Raw genomic sequence first — 17,997 nt, 5'->3', positions numbered from 1 at the left:
TTTAATTTTTCTTTATAAGGATCTTCATTCACTTTTTACTATCAGATTTAAAATATTTTTTTATATTACTTACTAATACTTTTGTTTTTAATACTTTTTTATCATTTTTTAATTAACATAAATTGTTAATATTTCATAGATAATGAATGGACCCAGCCATGACATCGAGGCCCATACTCTTTTTTGGTCATTTTGTCGGAGATTTTTTACTGACACTTTGTCTCCTACTTAAAAAGTACACTAAGCTAATGGATGTCTTTTGACATAGGATTTTTGTTGAGACGATTGTGCATCCAAGATATTTTCTTTAACTTTACCTTGAAGTTAATCTAAGAGTTATGACATTTTATTTGATAAAATATAACTAAATGTTAAATTATAACTTTATTTTATATGAAATTTACATAAAGTATTTAGTTGAATATAATATAAACTAATAGAAACAAATACTTTTGTTTAGCTTATTTCTAAGTTTGTCGACGTAATGCTTAAGCAATTTTGGCAGCGCTGTCGATGCAAAAAAAAGCTTATTTTTTAGTTAATTTTATAAAATATTTAATTCACCAAACCCTAAGTATAATTTAAACCATATAATAGCATAATATGTTGAGTATTTGTTAAACTGAATTATAATTATTCAGCATGTAGCATTTTTAACTAGACAATATTTTATGTATACTACATTTTATATTAGCTGACTTAACCCCCATTAATAAATTTAAAATTCACACGTGAACATGACACGAATTGTTGTTGTCCATGGCTATAAAGCTATTACTTATTAGTAAAAAGAACCATTCAAGGAGTAAAAACCACTTTTTTTATTATTTTATTAAGTAATAAAATACTACACGAAAAAATCAAAATACTAACATCGCACAAATTTCAAATCTACTATTTTTTTAGTGTCATAGCAGACATTTATTTTGGAGGAAAGGCTCTAATTCTATTAAGTATTTATAGCTATTTTTAGATTAATAAAATACATATTTCTTGTTATTTTTGATAATAAAAAATAATCAAAATTAGATTATTAGTAAAAATAATAAATAAATATAAAAAATTAAATTTTGAAATCTATAAACGCCTTTTTTTGACGTATAAAACTAATCAATAATATTTTAGATATTTGTTTCAATTTCTCTGTCAAATTTCAATTCCATAAAAATCAGTTCATTTTCTGTTAAAATTTATTTTTAAGCAATTAGATTCGAATATCCAGAATACACGTAGCCTATTTTACTCTATTCAAAGTAATCTATAGACAATTACATTTTATTTATATGCATAAATAACAATTTTGTTGATTAAATAATATGATATGCCATAGATATTGCAGATAATTATTCATTTATTATTTTTTAAGAATGTCCGAAGAGTTAAAATATAGTAATCCATCTATTATTATATAAGTACTGTTCTAGCCCGAGTATGGAGAAACACGATTGCGTACGATTTTTATCTGCAACTTTGAAGCACTGTTTCCATTTTTATTTGAACTAATTGAACATACAATTTAAAATTAATCCGAAAGTTTTCATCGAACTTATAATGCTCAATTTCATAGCTCCCATCTTTTGGAAACATGTACAAAAATGCAATCAGTATTTAAAGATCTGTTTAAAAAAAATGAAATATGCTGATTTAATTGATATAAAAGAAACCATTAAAGAATATAATAAATAAAAAATTCATAAAAATATTATAACATTTATCAAAAATTAGTTATTTAAGTTCAATGTACAATATTTTAAATTAAATACACTTATACAATTCATTATTTTAACCTTTTATTATTTTTAAATATGTTGACTAAATTAATTTTTTTTAAATTTAATTTTTACTGATCATAAATAAAAATTTAAGTGCGGCAACGTTGCACAGCAAATCATACACAATCGTTCGACTCATGAAGTAAATATTAAAGTTAATTGTTTAACGTACGCTATCGTGTTCCCAAAAGCGACGAGACAACCGAAGGACCACTCTGATTGTCCGAGAACGATGATATCCCTTAAATTTGGTTGGTAGGCAACTAATGACGCATGTTTGATTTTTCGGTGGGTAGGCAACTAGTTATATACCTACTACGATGACACGAAGGAATGGATAAATGATTTATATATATATATATATATATATATATCGACAAGGGAAGATGATATAAGTTACATAATAGGGGCGAGGGGCCCTGTGATCGATCCAGTCTGGTGCAATGACCACAGGGTACAAATATAAAGATGGAGCGGTACTTAAAATAACTTAACTCTTTGAAGCACGGTTCATATATAAAAATTCACTACCTAAATGCACAGAAACTTTTTTAAAAAAAAAAGTTTGAAATTTTGTAAAATACTTATAGTAGTGGGTCAATAAATGATCTATGTACCACTATTTTAGTAAAATTTAAATTACTTACAAAGTTATTTAAGTTTTAGTGGTGGTTACTTACACTAACCACCATGCATAGATTAACAACATAATTTTTTTATAAATCAAATTTCTTTATTACTGACATTATAATATAATAAAAATAAATAATGACAAATTATGAATTATGTTGGATAGGTTCTTGAATAAACCATCAATAGTCAAACATCTAAAAATGTAAATTCATATTTTAAATAAATTAATAAAAACAACTATGTAATAAATAATTGCAAAAATATAATGTATTCCATACATAAGCACATCAATTTAGTTTTAGTAGCAAAGCACAAAACAACATAAAAAGCATAACATTGATCAAACTAAATAATTACCACATAATACATATATATTATTTATTCAAATAATTTATATGTCGTAGGAAGCAGCTGAACATGTACCATTCTGTAGAATAACATAAAACACAAGAAACAGATGAGTAAATTATTATAAACTTACCTTTTGCTAAATGGAATTCTTGAAAACAATTTTTGGATTTTTTCATGCACAAACTTACTTTACATACTGAGCACTCCCAAATGCTTTTTACAGGGTTTTTTTTTGTACTACAATTACCACAACGCCTAGAAGTTGTTCTCTGAGGTTGGTGACTGGAACTTTCTAATCGTATACTTTTGTTTATATGAGGCTTTCGTGAAGCAGGGCCTCCTTGAGATAAAGTTTTTTTTGACTTTTGGGAAACTGCTACTAATTTGTCCGATAAAAGTGTATTATAAATGTTTCTTTTGAAATTTTTATTCTTGAAATGTTCCACATTGGGTAGTTCCTTATGTATAATAAATGCATTTGTTATTGCACAATCTACAAAATGGAACACCAACCTCATATACCACTTAACAGATTTTCTGTCTAATGAATAATCTCCTTTTAATCTGTCAAAATTGTCTACATAATTCATGTTTTTATTATAATCCACTAATACTTGTGGACAGGGTACGTTTACAATTGTTCCATCTTTTTGTTTTCTTTTTACTGAAATAGGTTCTTGAGGTAATGAACGTGATGAAAGTAAATGAACACTTCTTTTATCTTTCCATTTGCACATTGTGATATTTGTATCACTAGTGTTCCAGTCAAAGTCACCTCTCATCATTTTTTTATCATCTGATAGTTTTGGTAAATTTTTCCTGTTTGAATTTACTGTACCTACTGCATAAATATTATTTTGTTTCAGAATTTCATATAAATTATAACTACTAAAATAATTATCCATGTATACTATATGATTTTTGCCAGCAAATTCATTCATTAAATTTAATACTATTTTAGCACCAAGTCCTGTTTCCACTACATTGCTACTACATTTTCCAGTATAAATTTCAAATTTCAGGTTATAACTTGATTGATCGCAAAGCATCCAAATTTTAAAACCACGCTTTATAGGTTTATTTTGCATATATTGTTTCATGGTACACCTACCTTTAAATTTGACCATACTTTCATCTACAGCTAATTTTTGATGTGGTCGATATGATTTTTTAAATGTTTCACTCAAACAATTTAAAAGTGGCCTAATTTTATATAATTTATCATAGTCTATTTCTCCTCTTTTTGGTTTTAAAGAGTTGTCATTAAAATGTAAATGTGAAAGAATCCATCCAAATCTATTTACTGGCATTATTTTAGAAATAAAATTATCATGGAAATCAGTGGCACTTGACCAATAGTCTCTGTAGCTAGGAAGTTTTTTCAATGACATGAACATATTAATTGCAAAAAAATGTTTTATTTCATTTGGTGTAGTAGGTATGTACGGTTTTCCAGCTTGAGTTGCATACAAATTTGTATGAAATGCAACATGTTCTAAAAGGGTCTCAGGAAAAAGTTTTAAAAATATATTTGTTGGTGTAATATCTGACATACTTGTTATATATTCTGTAACTCCAACATTACTTTCATTAAATACATCTTCTTCAAACATAGAAACAGTTTTAGACCAAGTAGGCACTTGTAGAGGTTGGTTAGGAATAACTATATTCTGTATATTGTACTGAACCGTTGAAGTTGATGGTGATGGTGGGATTATATTTAAATTCAATGGTGAAGCAATTGATACTTGGCTTGATACATTTCTGTGAAAATAAATAAAAATATTAACAAAATAATAATACAAACAATTTTAATATAAAATATCATTATAATTTTGTAATATTGTTTATATATCATATAAACTTACGAATGAGTAGGAGACACAAATTCCAAACTTTCTGGAAGCTGTTGATAATGGACAGGTGTTACTAAATTACGAGTATTTGGTCTATTCCTAGATGGTGTCCTAAGGAAATAAGTTTCAGTACCATTTAAAATATTATATTTCGCAAACTTACGTTGAAGTTGAAAATGCACAAGTTTCTAATGAGTTTGCTGGTAAAACAATATCATTCAAATTATTTGAATCGTCCGATTCGCTGTCCGAACAATCCAAAACAAATTCTTTTTCATAATCCGGATCCTCATCAGTGTCATCGACATCTGATTCCAGTTCAGAACCAGAAGGAAAATCTTCTTCGAGGTATTGAACTACATCTTTTTGCGTCAATCTTGTACGACGTGACATCTTTGATGTGATTATAAATATGATTCAAATTTCAAAGTGAAAAAAATAATTTTTAAATATTTATAAATGCTTATCGGTCATCAATAATGTGCATATTTTTAATGGTGGTTACGGCTGTTAACCACTACAAAGTATTAATTTTTATATCAGTAATTGTTGCTGAGTGATAGAGACTGATATGAATGAAAAATATACTTATCAATACATATGTCAAAGATGTTATAAACAAAAATTCCAATTTTAATTTATATTACGGGAACGATAAAGATAAGCAGCTGCAACACCGTATATCGTATGGTATGACACAAAATATAAACAGTTGGGTAAATAAAACTATTTATAAATCAAAACGTGGGTATATTTACTAACCAATTGAGGTGGTAGTATTCATTAACCACCATGCGTAAACAAGATAAAATTATTTCCTTGAGGTGGTTAGTAGTCATAACCACCATGCAAAAATTAAAAAAATTAGGTGGTCAATGCAACTTACCACCATGCTTCAAAGAGACAGATGATTGGCTCAACTGGAAGACCGGAAAAGACCTCTCACAGTCTCAAAATATTTCAGTATCAGTACCCCAAGCTCCTGTTAATATCAGAAATAAATTGTATTATTGTTTGTATCCACTTATTTGGAATAAGTAATATTTATATACCTTCATTTCTATTTTATTTTGATTTAAATACGATTGCAGCTGTTCTCCACCCCCTACATATCTCAACATTTTCTGGTTTGTGTTTACAATCTAAAGTAAATAAGATAAGTTATTATTAATTAGTTAAATCATTATAAATTATTAATTTTTATATTACAGTGGCTATGTTTTCTCTGATAATTAAATGTTGTTTTTCCGTACCGGTAACAATATAATAAAAAGCTCTAAACAAGTAATTTCCATCACCAATAATTTTTTGGATTGTACATGGATGAGTTAAAACTTTAATTTCCATATCATATTCGACACTTTGTTTGAATTCTAATCTAAGTGCCCTACACTTGGCCTGTTGTCAGTGTTTACCAACTGGATTAAAATATCGAATTTTGTCTTGAATGTGTAATGTCTGTACACACTCAATGTCCATATTTTCTTCGGATGTACTATTCGTATTTGTTGGTTTAGATGATTCATGAAACTTTTTTATGTTTTTCAATAACTGTTTTGTCTTGAGTATTTTTTCACCATTTTTCAGTATACATAAATTATTGTTGATAATTTCATGAATTATGTAGGGACCAATCCATGGCATAAGAGCCCATCCTCCTTTCCTGTCTTCCCGTCGCAGATTTTTTAACAACACCTTATCCCCAACATTAAACAAATTATCTGAACGTGGATGCCTTTTGGCATACGAGATTTTTTGTTGGTCTTGTGCGAGTTGAATGTTTTCGGACACATTGTCTTGAATCTTATCTAAACATTGAAAAAGTTAACTTTTAACTGTATACATCATAAAATTTATTATTAAATAACTTTTATGTCATTATAATTTTAGAATACATCGTATTTTGTGAAAATTAGAATTAATTAATTAAAATATTTATGTAAAAGTATTATGTTAATATAATAATGAGTGTCAGTAATAGGTGTAATTTAAAAATTGTTTAAGCTATAATGATTTTTTTTTGTTTATGTTTTAAATGTTTTGGCTTTTTTGATAAAACTAAAAAGTGATATGACTTAAAAATGCTTTATCAAAGGTACCAACAAACAACTTATGTTAAAACCTTTACTAACTTATATCAAGATATATACATTTTACAAACTATAAACAAAACTTAATATTTTAATTTATAACCAAACTTCTAACGATTGCCTATTTAGCAAATCCATTTTGGAAAACAAAAAACCAAAATATATATTAAACTATTGAAATTTAATCATCTCTATTAAACGAACTTCCAAATTAGTAAATAAATATGACCTTAGAATTTAGATCAATAATCGGGGAAATAAAATAAGTATACCAAGATAAATTTTTACATACAAAAAAAAATAGGGATATCAAAGTCACTAAATTTACGGTACTAACTTGGCTTAGAATTGTTTCTCGTATGCAATGATTTATCATGGAATCAAATGTAATAAATACATTTAGTATTTTACTCAGTAATGAGGTACATTCTACATTTACTATATACTGAGTGATTACTTTTCTTCTTTTTTCATGTTAAAGTTGTGTTCAAAAGTTTCATATGATGTTTTACATACATCTCACACTTTTAAATTTTATTTTTATTTTAGGAGAGTCCGAACCAGCTATTATTCCAACAGGAAATTGTTTGCGTTCACTTAAGTCTAAGACACTAGCCAATAATCAGAGGTATAAAGACGTATTAATATCTTTGATGATAATGAAAAGGGAAAATGAGTTTAAAAATATTATACATGATTTAGGATGTGACCCCTTTTTTATACATTACTACTGCGCAGAACAAGTACATTTATACCGAGGATATTGTAATAGCACAGAAACTCCAAAACTAATTATCGATGCCACAGGTTCAATTGTAAAACCATGTCATAAATTTAGAATTGAAAAAACCAAATCTATTTATTTATACGAAGCACTTGTATACGACAAAGACAAAAAGAAAAACTTCACTGTCACAAAATATATGGTCAGTGAAGGTATACCAATATTGCAATTTCAAATTGACTTTTACAGTGGATAAGTTCTGATATAAAAAAACCAAAGGAGACTGTTTGCGATAATTCTTTGGCTATGCTTTCGGCTATGATTCAAAATTTTACTCAATACTCATCATTACATAAGAGCTTGTTCTGATTTGCTAACAAAAAACATTACGTCTGATTCACATTGGGTTCCTCGATGCTTTATAAGAATCGATGTAGTACATTTTATTAATATATATAGTAAGTGAACGCCTCTGAAGACAGTACCGCGAAGAGTTAGGGAAATTATTCTTCGTGCTATTAGTTTATTAATAAAGTGCCTGTCATGGACAGAAGTTCGCTACTATTTATAATGTTTGTAGTTTTTATCAATGAAACCGACGATATAAATGTAGTTAGTGGACTAGAGACTGATTGTGAAGTACATAAAAAAAAATTGATTGAAGCTACTTCTAGCGGTTTTATAGAATTTCAGCAAGAGTTTGAAGATTTAATTGCAATATCTGAATCAGAAAATGATGCACGGAATGCATCAGAAGACTAAAGTATCGGCACCTTTTTCGTGCCGTTTGCAGTCAGATTATTTCTATCTACCTGATTATCTAATCTAAGGTATATATATATTAAATTGATTCTATACAGTACATAATAATATCCACCGATAACATTTACTCAGTCTTTAGTATAGTATACACATTTGTAGAATTCGTAGTCGGTATATTATAGTGTTATTAAAATGAACGATTCTTTAGAAATTTTGGAAACTACCAAAGGAAAAGCTTTAGCAGTACACAATGATTACCAATATAGGAAGTATCGAACCAATAACGAAAATGTAACAACCTGGGTATGTTTGAATGAAAAAAAGAGAGAAAAATGGACAGGAAGATTAAAAACAATAGGTAAATCAATTTTAAATATTACTATTCATCAATGTAAATATGACTCAGCAAAAATTGAAGTAAAAAAAAAATATAATATTGCAAAAAAACGAGTACGTGATTTATCAAATTCTGCCGCTCAAATTTTTCGTGAAGAGCTTACACCGTTAATATATCAGGGATTAGATTTAGTGACTGAAATTCCAATTGACTCGTCTGTAAAAATGACATTAAATCGTGTACGTAGGAAATCGCTTGGAAATTCATTGGATCCTAAATTAAGGGTAGATATTATTATACCTAGTGTTTCTGAATTTGTATTATTTGATGACGGAAAAACTTGTTTTGTGGATGGCACTTTTAAAAGCTCTAGCAAACAATTTTATCAAGTTTATACTGTTTATATTGATATTGGGTCTATAAACGACGAAATAAATGTAATTCCTGTAATATATATTTTACTTCCTAATAAAACAAAAATTGTTTATGAGCGTTTATTTTCGATGATAAAAGCACACATTCCAAACTTTAATCCTGAATCATTTACATTAGATTTTGAAATTTCGACTATTCAATCAATAAAACAAATATTCCCTAATGCTGAAATATATGGTTGCAACTTTCATTTTAATCAATCGCTTTGGAGAAAAGTTCAAAATATAGGTTTAGCGAGTAATTATAAAGATGATGCAGATACTAGATTACACGTTAGAATGTGTTCTGCCTTAGCTCATATTCCAATTGATGACATCGACGGAGGTTGGATTATTATTATGATCAATACATCTGATAATGATAAGCTTCAAATATTTTATGATTATTTAATTGAACAGTGGCTGAAAAACCCAATTATTTCAAGAAGTGTATGGAATTGTTATCAAAGAAGACATTGAACAAATAACATTGTTGAGGGGTGGAACAGTAAATGAAATAAAATATTAAATAAGCCACAACCAACTTTAAATGATTTGTATCACTGTCTAAAAAAAGAGGCTGAAAATTCTGATTTATTATATGAACGCAGTTACTTAAATATGGAAGGGAAAAGAAGAAAAAAAACTTATATACAATTAAACCAACGAATCAAGACCATAAATAACAATCAAATATTTTTAAGTATTGAAAGTACAGTGATGGTGAAATTAACTTATATAGTTATAATCTCAGTTTGAAAAACAAAATCGAAGGAGAAACAATTGTAGTAAAACAATATTTTTAATTCACCATCCCTGTACAATAAATCTTTCAACGCATGATGTTCAGGGAATTCTCATGGTGACAGCAAGTGTTAGCAGATCTACCCTTTTTATTTTTAAAAAACTATGCATTAAATATTGGTATTTTCCTGTAATACTAGTATCTATATCACCGATATTTAAATACTTCATCAGACGTATTTGATTGTTCTTTTTCTGATTGTGGTTTCTTTGATTCATTGACGGATACTCTTCGCGTTTTAATTTATTTTTTACTTTGCTTTTTTTTTTATATTTTTATTATTTCACAAAATCTACAATAATAGTTTGCAGAAAATGACTTGCTGAATTCTAGTAAACTATTTAATCCTAAATTGTCGCCTAACACCAGGCCAATAGGAAATGTACACGAAAATCAAAATGTTCAGTAGATATGTTTAATCTTTAACCCTTCTTCTTTCTTTCTTTCTTTCTTGGGTATTACCGGCCACTGAGACCATCCCGCCGAACAACCAATCCTTCAGGTTTCTCTATCCGCTCCTTTTATTCTTCAATCTGAGCCACCATTCAACGATTTCACGTCTCTTTTTACTATATCTTCCCATCTTACTTGACTGTTTCAAATTTTAAAAATTTCAAAAGTTGTAAAGATTCATTAATCTGTTTTTCAATTAATCTTTTAAAAACTGAGGTCATAGGTTCTAAAACATTTTTTTTCATCCCAGATTGGATGATGTTACATCACTAATATTAAAGTTATTACTGTTATGAAAACTTAAATGAATTTAACAGTAGACTAATGTCTGATATAAAAGCTCAACTGCAGTGAACTGTATTTTTAAAATCAAACGTTCTAATAATTATATTATCAACAAACTTGCTGTCTTTATTCTCATTTGAACAATTATTCATATTTTCGTTTGAAACTGCATTATTAAGTACATTATGCTGTTCATTTTGTAGTAATATTATATTATTAGAACTTTGAGAAACATGTTTTTTTTTAATAGATCTTTTAAAAGAAAACAGAGCATTCAATAATTAAGAGAAGAATGCTTCACAACAAGTATTAGGTTTTAATAAATTAATTATCTTAAAGTGAGCCAATAAAGTGTATAAACTAATTAACCACTGCTTGAAAGTACAAATAAAACAATTAATTTTATTTCTTACCTGTTATATGCTTTAATATAAAAGTTTTTACATAAGTACAAATTTAAATTATTGGCTAATTTTATTTTTCTATAAATGTGAAAAAAACATACAAAAGTAGAAATGCATTTATTTGCTAAACAAAACACAAATGAACTTTAATTATACTTTATTGCATCCTAGCAATTTTATAATATTTAATGCTATTTCATTTATAAATGAGACCATATGAAAAAGCAAGTTGTATTGTCCCCATACAGCATAAAGGGATATTGGACACTGACAAAATAAGGCCGATATAATATTATTTTTCTATAATTATGATGTTATAAATAGATATTAAATATTACCACATTATTTCTTATCAGTATTACAACGTTGTTTACACTATAAACTATCAACACATATTACGAGAATACGTCAGTAAACATTTACAGTTCGTGACGGCGTGGTCTCAGTTTGTTATTCAAATTAAATTACATATTTTCTTCATGTTCTGTGATGGACTCGAAAGAAGAACGAATAGTACAACACCAACTTGAGGTAATTGAAAGTGACCAAAATTCAGATTTTTCTATATTTGACGATTCAGATGATGATCCGAACTTTTACTCACCTAATCAGCAACCTAAACAGCCCCAAATGAACAATTTGTCAGACGACAATAATTCAAGGATCAAAGCTCATTGAAGCAATATATCAAAGTTAAGTCAGTAAATAATAGGTAAATAGGTACAAGATATGGATGTTATGTGATAGTTCTGGGTACAATTTAAAATTTGAAGAATATACAGGTAAAAAAAGAAGAGATTCTTGAATCTGGTTTTGGAGGTAGGGATGTATTTTATTTGTGTAAATAATTGGAAAAAAAAATCATGTTGTATATATAAACATTTGTTTTTCAATTAATATACTTTTTGAAACTGTTGAATAAAAATATATACGCAGGTAGAACTGCCTATATATGATGTAATGGAAAAAAGTTTTCCAACACTTAAAAGAGATAACCAGATGAAAAAAGGTGTTTATAATTGGGCAGAAAATAATAGGGGATTGGCTTATTATAAATGGAAAGATAAAAAACTTATATCTTATTTTCTATTCATTCTCCAGATAAAAAAAATATTCGTCAATAGGAAAGAGAAAGATGAAAGTATTTTAAAAGTTCTATGTCCCTTAGCATTGAAGAATTATAATTCAAATGTAATCTTTGTTTTACAATTTTTACCGTCTAAAAAAAGATTATCAGTATGACAGAACGAGCTATAAGGGATACATGGGACCACTTTATTGATTGCTGTGTTATCAATTCATTAATTATTTACAAAGAATTAGATATAGACGATAAAAAATTAAATAATTAAGATTTACCAAGGTTTCTTATCTACCAAATTAGATGATGTGCAATTCCATCCACAGTGAAAAAAAATATCAAACTCTGAAATCAGCAACCATAAGCCACATATCTCAATATATATGAGACTTAATGAATCCAAACATCAACCAATTCAGGACAGTAATAGATGGTATACTATGTTTTCAACTAAAAAAAAACCAGAAGAAACAAAATGGATTTGTTCTCCTTAAAAAGTACTTTTGTGTATCAAGAAGTACAAAACTTGCTATCGAGATTATTAAACAAAATAATATTTATTTATTAGTATAAATGAATTTCCAATTTTAGGTTCTTAAAGTTATTTGTGATAGGTATATATTAATTTTCCACCAAAATTATTTGGATTTTTATATAATATAATATTGTTTTTCATTTTTATTTATTTCTAAAGAGTAAATCATGTTCTAGTTATCTGTTTGTTGGAGGACTTTCAGTTTCCTACTGCAATGTTTTATGCAACTTATATTATTTTTTTTAAGTTAGTATAAGTTTAGATTTGATATCTTCTTATTCAAAAAAGCCATTTATTTTAGTGGTGATCACTAATAGAATCACCTTTTCCCCAAGATTTTTGGGAAAACCTGTTTATTCAAAAAAATTGGGCCAAGTACCAGAATAAATATTATTTAAATTTAATATTTAAAAAAAAATAATTTTATCACATTAATAAGGTTTTTTTTCAGTCAATTGCTACCCCTCAAAAAGTAAAATCATTATTCGATGAAAATTTATGAAGACGTAAATTTTTATATGAAAATATAAATATATATATATATTTTTATATTTTTTATTTTTTTTTTAATTTTTTTTTTTTATGTGTACATTTTTTAATAAAAATTGCATTGTTCAACAGATTTATCTTTGGCTGACATTACCCAAGCTAAGAAAATAAAAACTCGACTAAAAATAAATATAACACTGCTCAATAAATATCTACTTATATGATATCTATTATTTCTGATGAAAATATTAATGAAATTAATTATATATAACAATTAAAAAGTGGCTAATGCAATAAAATTATTGATACATAATAATAATAATAATAATGAATATTTTGCAGTATTGTCAGGTATAATATATAGGTATATGACATTATTATACTTGGTATACATTATTCATAAATTAACTGCAATGCCATAACGTATTATTATATGTTGGACCGAGATGCGGCTCCATTAATGTTACGGTGATCGTAATCACATTCTGATATGACTCTTGCGCTGTGTATCTATACTGAAATAAGTCTGATGGATTGATATTTTGCATAGACAATAATGAGTTGGAGTCTCGTTGCAGGCGACGATACGGCTTAACGCTGAACATAAAGTATCCATTGAAAATCTTTTTTAATTTTACCTGCTTCCTACACGCAAAAAATTTCAAATAAATGCGTTATTACATAGTATAAACTCGGTAAAATGTCTAGCACTGCCAAGCTAAAATATATTATATTTTGCTAAAAACGCAACCATAATTATTATAATATTATCATTAACGTAATATATTATATTGACGTCACCATCACCGAACCCGATCGTAAAAGACAGTATGTATATACTTCACTTCAAAAAATCCGGAATACAGTGTAGTCAGGGATAAAGTAGGTAGGTACCGCAACGACGGATCTACGTTGCAACAATAACTGGTAGAGGCACGCCAGTCGGCTCAAGTGAAACTCAACGCAATCTACCGAAAGTCAAAAAAAAAGGTTGAGAATTGGTAGTTCGATCACCACAAACTATGGATACAAGATTCCATAAAATCTGATTAATCATTTTGAAAAACCCAGTATTATTATTGTTTGCCTTCTGTATACACTATAACGTAGACAGGTACCCATAATTTTATACGTGTGTGTCTGTATGCGGACAATTGGTCCCTGTCAAAATTTTATACTCGGACAATTAGTCTCCGAATTAAGAGTTAAATACAAAATAAATTTTATCTTTAAACATTCTTTAAAATGTTTTTTCAATAATTTAATACTTTTAGAATAACCGTTCATTAAATTTTTAAGGTTTGAAGCAATATAAAATTTAAATAAATTATGTATTTTTAACAACAATATTTGTCGTTTTGATGAATTTTGTTAAAGTTTGGACTTCAAACGCTTATATAAAAAAAAAATTGGGACTAATTATTTTAGATATTTTATTCAAGCTTTTAACGTAGAATAAAACAAACACAATGTATCAAAATAATATTATGATTTTTAATAGGCGATACATTTTAAAACTATGAGTTATAATAATTGGCTCTAACGTTATAAATTATTATTATATGTATACAGTTAAATGAGTGGTTGCGACAACAGTGACAGTGAAGAAAATACCATACCTAATGTATGATAGCAATAAAAGATCCAGAGTACACTCTTTGGTCTACGCAGAAAAGTGTTGGATATAGGTGATGTACATGATATTTTTTAAATAGGAATCGAACATATAGGAAAGTTTAAATTTAAGTTTTGGATATTGAATGTTAAAATCAAAGTAAAAAAATGTATATAACACTTACTGTTATTATGTTGGATTAATACATCATAATAAATTTATTTATAATAGTAATAAGTTATGCATTTATTTTATTTTAATTTAAAGATTCAAATAAAGAACTGAAGAAACTAGAACTAAAAATGATTCAGAATATATAACTGTTAATTAAGTTGAATTTGTTTTTAATAATATTGTAAGCTTAAGTGTAAAATCAAAATAAGTAAAAAAAAATAAGTGTATATAAAAAGGACCAGGAATTGGCGTACTACTTTTGGTCATTCTCCAACTAAAGAATGAGTAGAGTTTGCAAACACAACCAACTTGTTAGTTTTTATCATTCAAGTCCAAAAAATGGATATTACCTCAAATTATGGATAAATCGGAATTTAGGTGTACCTCGGTTTATAAACCTGGTATATTTTCGAACATGGTTCAAACTACTAAATTTTTCTGATACTTTTAGGAACAATCTCTGATATTTTCGTCAAAATTAGTTAAGTATTTTTGGAGTTTTACAGACAACAAGAATATAGTTGTACAATGCACCGGAATTTACTGACTTCAGTAAATAATAATAATAATAAATATTCAAAATGTTTAATTTACTAAATGTCCGTTTATTAGATTATATACTAATGGAAGCTGTATTTACCAACCGTAGAATCATGTTCGCATTTGGTAAAAGATGTTGAAAAAATTCTAAAATTTTTAATAAAAATAACATACCATTACAGTAATAACCTAATATTAAAAACTCAGAAAGAATTCAATTATAATACGTTGATTTAATGCTAAACTTTCTGGAGGAATAATTAAATTAATTTTTTGAAAATTCCTAGATACGAGTATAATTGGATTTTAAAGGTATTGGCAATACACAAAAAAAGTTCAATGGCTTCAAACATTTTTTTTAATTATCTGAAGTTGTTAATGTGTCTAAACATTTTTTAAACTAATTTATAAAATGTTTTATATCCAAAATTGCTTGGGAATTTAAATTTGAATCTAATCTCTGGATATCAATCATCTTATATGAATTCGATTAAAAAGGGTAATTGGAATCAATGATGCCTATATTTTCGTTGCTGATTTATTTTAAAATATCAATAATTTTATTGAATAAAGTACAGTAGTCAGTAATATTAACTTCCATTTATCATATCAAAAAAGAAAGTTTTTCTTAAATCACTTATTAATAATTAATAGCGTATGGTAATAAAATACTAAAATAGAAAAACAATTAAACATTCATTGTTATTAATAATCATATTTATATCTATAACACGATTGATGGTTATATACTCAACTAGATGCGCTGTTACACATCATAACTCTAGGGTTCCTCAAAATATCTAATTCAAGACCATAATAGTTTAAATCTCACAATTTTTTAAAACATTTTTCGTTAGGTAATATCAATCAAATACAGAATCGCCCACCCCAACCAATCATTTGCATAATTGCAAAACAAACAATAAATTCAATATTATTTTTTTTTATTTAAAAAAAGCCATAGCCACATGTTTCAGATAATCTATTTCTGTTTCTAAAATTGATTTCTGAAATTAATTACAAACCTAAATGTAAACAAAAAATATTCAATTTTCGTGAAAATCAAATGTTAAACCACCCTATACCAAACTATAAGAATTATAAACAACACTTATTCTAATCGATCCAGTAGTATTAAAAATGTATGAGATCAAACATACACTATTTTCAGCTTGTAATATTTATAAGAGTACCTACCTATAAAGTATAATTCTTTAGGTGACTCGAGAAACATAATTTTTGATTAATCAAGAGTTAAAAAATGAAGTTAATTGAGTGGGGGGAATTGATTGATACAAGTGCGTGGTAGTTTTTAATTTTAAAGTCATTTGGTTGTAATAATATTAAGACATTACATACCGAGTTGGTGTGGTTGCGCTATGAGTGTACCTATACTCTGTCCAGCGAGAGAACGCGCCGCAAACCGACCAATATCAGTTTTTCTGCGCATTCCCCAATGATACCTAGCCATAAGCGAACCAGTTTTGATAGCATGGTGACGCGGAGGGATGCGCAAAATCGGCGCGTTCTCTCGCTGGACAGACTACACATTACAATATAGACAAAACAGAGTCTCACCAGACTTACTTGATTGGTAACTCGAACATGACGCAATTAGGTGCCTGTTGGTAGTCACTAGGACTGAGCAACTCGAATGGGCCATGAGCTGTTTCGTAATGGTTAGTTATGGTGTCAACGCGGGCCACGTGACCACAGTCCTGTACCGGACATGTAAACAAATTCCTAACACAGCTCGTTTGGTAATGATCGCGGAGTTCCTGGACGGAAAACCATTTATTCGAACAGTCGACTTGTCCCGGTTTAGATAAGCACCGACCGTCGTTCAAATAATTAGTCCGGTACTTACACTGTAACTTCATGGCAGATACCAGCCAGTCAAACGTCGTGTTCGACCTTCTGAGGAAACGGCAACCGCAAGCGCATAGCGATAGGTACTTGGTGCATGGGGGGCAGGCCACGTGCGCATCCACGCATAATCGGTATGGCGGCAACGTCTGCGAGCCGCACGTGAAGCATGACACCAACCGATTGATTACCGGACACAAGTGTTCCATAACGATAATGGGCTCAAGCGTAGCGTACAAATAACCCAACGTGTTATCCTCTTTATCACTGTAATTGTTAAAAATTCGAGCCGCCGTTAAATCTTCGTTATTCGTTCGTTACGAGGACACTATAAAATTGTATAAATATATACATATGTTTTTGTTGTTAAAATATAAAGTGAATCTTGACATTTATTTTCATCAATACTTCTTGTCTTTATAATATATGATTGAATAATAATAAAGCTAAATAAAATAAACATGCAGAATGTCCAACGTTACGGTATACTGTGATTGCTGCTTAGGTACATAATTATTTATTTATAAATAAGTACGAGCTGGTAGCCCTTGGTTACATTACAATGGTATGACATTATAAGATATTATTCAATATATTGTAGTGATTATTCTGTTTTATATGTCTAAAACGAATGAAAACGATAGGAACGGAGGAGACGTTATAATATGCTAACGCGAATGAAATTATAAAAGAAGCGATAATGACGACGAATTATTACAAACCCTATAATATCGTACGTTGTACACGTTTTTATCAAATAATTAAGAGCACAAACATGTTAAGGTTAGGACGAAGAGCGTGAACATTGTATT

The 17,997-nt window shown here is 28.1% G+C and overlaps 2 protein-coding genes across 2 annotated transcripts; one reads left to right on the top strand and one right to left on the bottom strand.

The window, feature by feature from the left end:
• Nucleotides 1-8,380: 8,380 nt before the first annotated feature.
• On the top strand, nucleotides 8,381-9,418 carry LOC132925246 (uncharacterized). The gene has a single exon (XM_060989654.1). The coding sequence runs from the start codon at nucleotides 8,381-8,383 to the stop codon at nucleotides 9,416-9,418; it is 1,038 nt and encodes a 345-aa protein (XP_060845637.1).
• Nucleotides 9,419-13,394: 3,976 nt separating this feature from the next.
• On the bottom strand, nucleotides 13,395-17,394 carry LOC132925245 (uncharacterized). The gene is made up of 2 exons (XM_060989653.1): nucleotides 16,907-17,394; nucleotides 13,395-13,635 (listed from the first exon to the last, which is right to left on the bottom strand). Exons 1-2 carry the CDS (start codon nucleotides 17,392-17,394, stop codon nucleotides 13,395-13,397), a joined length of 729 nt encoding a protein of 242 aa, XP_060845636.1.
• Between the last annotated feature and the right edge of the window lie 603 nt (nucleotides 17,395-17,997).

This window comes from Rhopalosiphum padi, chromosome 3 (assembly GCF_020882245.1).
Source record: "Rhopalosiphum padi isolate XX-2018 chromosome 3, ASM2088224v1, whole genome shotgun sequence".
In the NCBI taxonomy this organism is placed as follows: domain Eukaryota; kingdom Metazoa; phylum Arthropoda; class Insecta; order Hemiptera; family Aphididae; genus Rhopalosiphum; species Rhopalosiphum padi.
Note: the sequence above shows the minus strand (reverse complement) of the source record. Positions and strands in the feature narration are given on the sequence as shown.

Coding starts and splice junctions, on each gene's coding strand:
- LOC132925246 (XM_060989654.1), top strand. CDS start 8,381: ATGAACGATTCTTTAGAAATTTTGGAAACTACCAAAGGAAAAGCTTTA.
- LOC132925245 (XM_060989653.1), bottom strand. CDS start 17,394: ATGGAACACTTGTGTCCGGTAATCAATCGGTTGGTGTCATGCTTCACG. Junction 13,636..16,906: donor ATGTTCGAGTTACCAATCAA/GTAAGTCTGGTG, acceptor TTTTGCGTGTAG/GAAGCAGGTAAAATTAAAAA.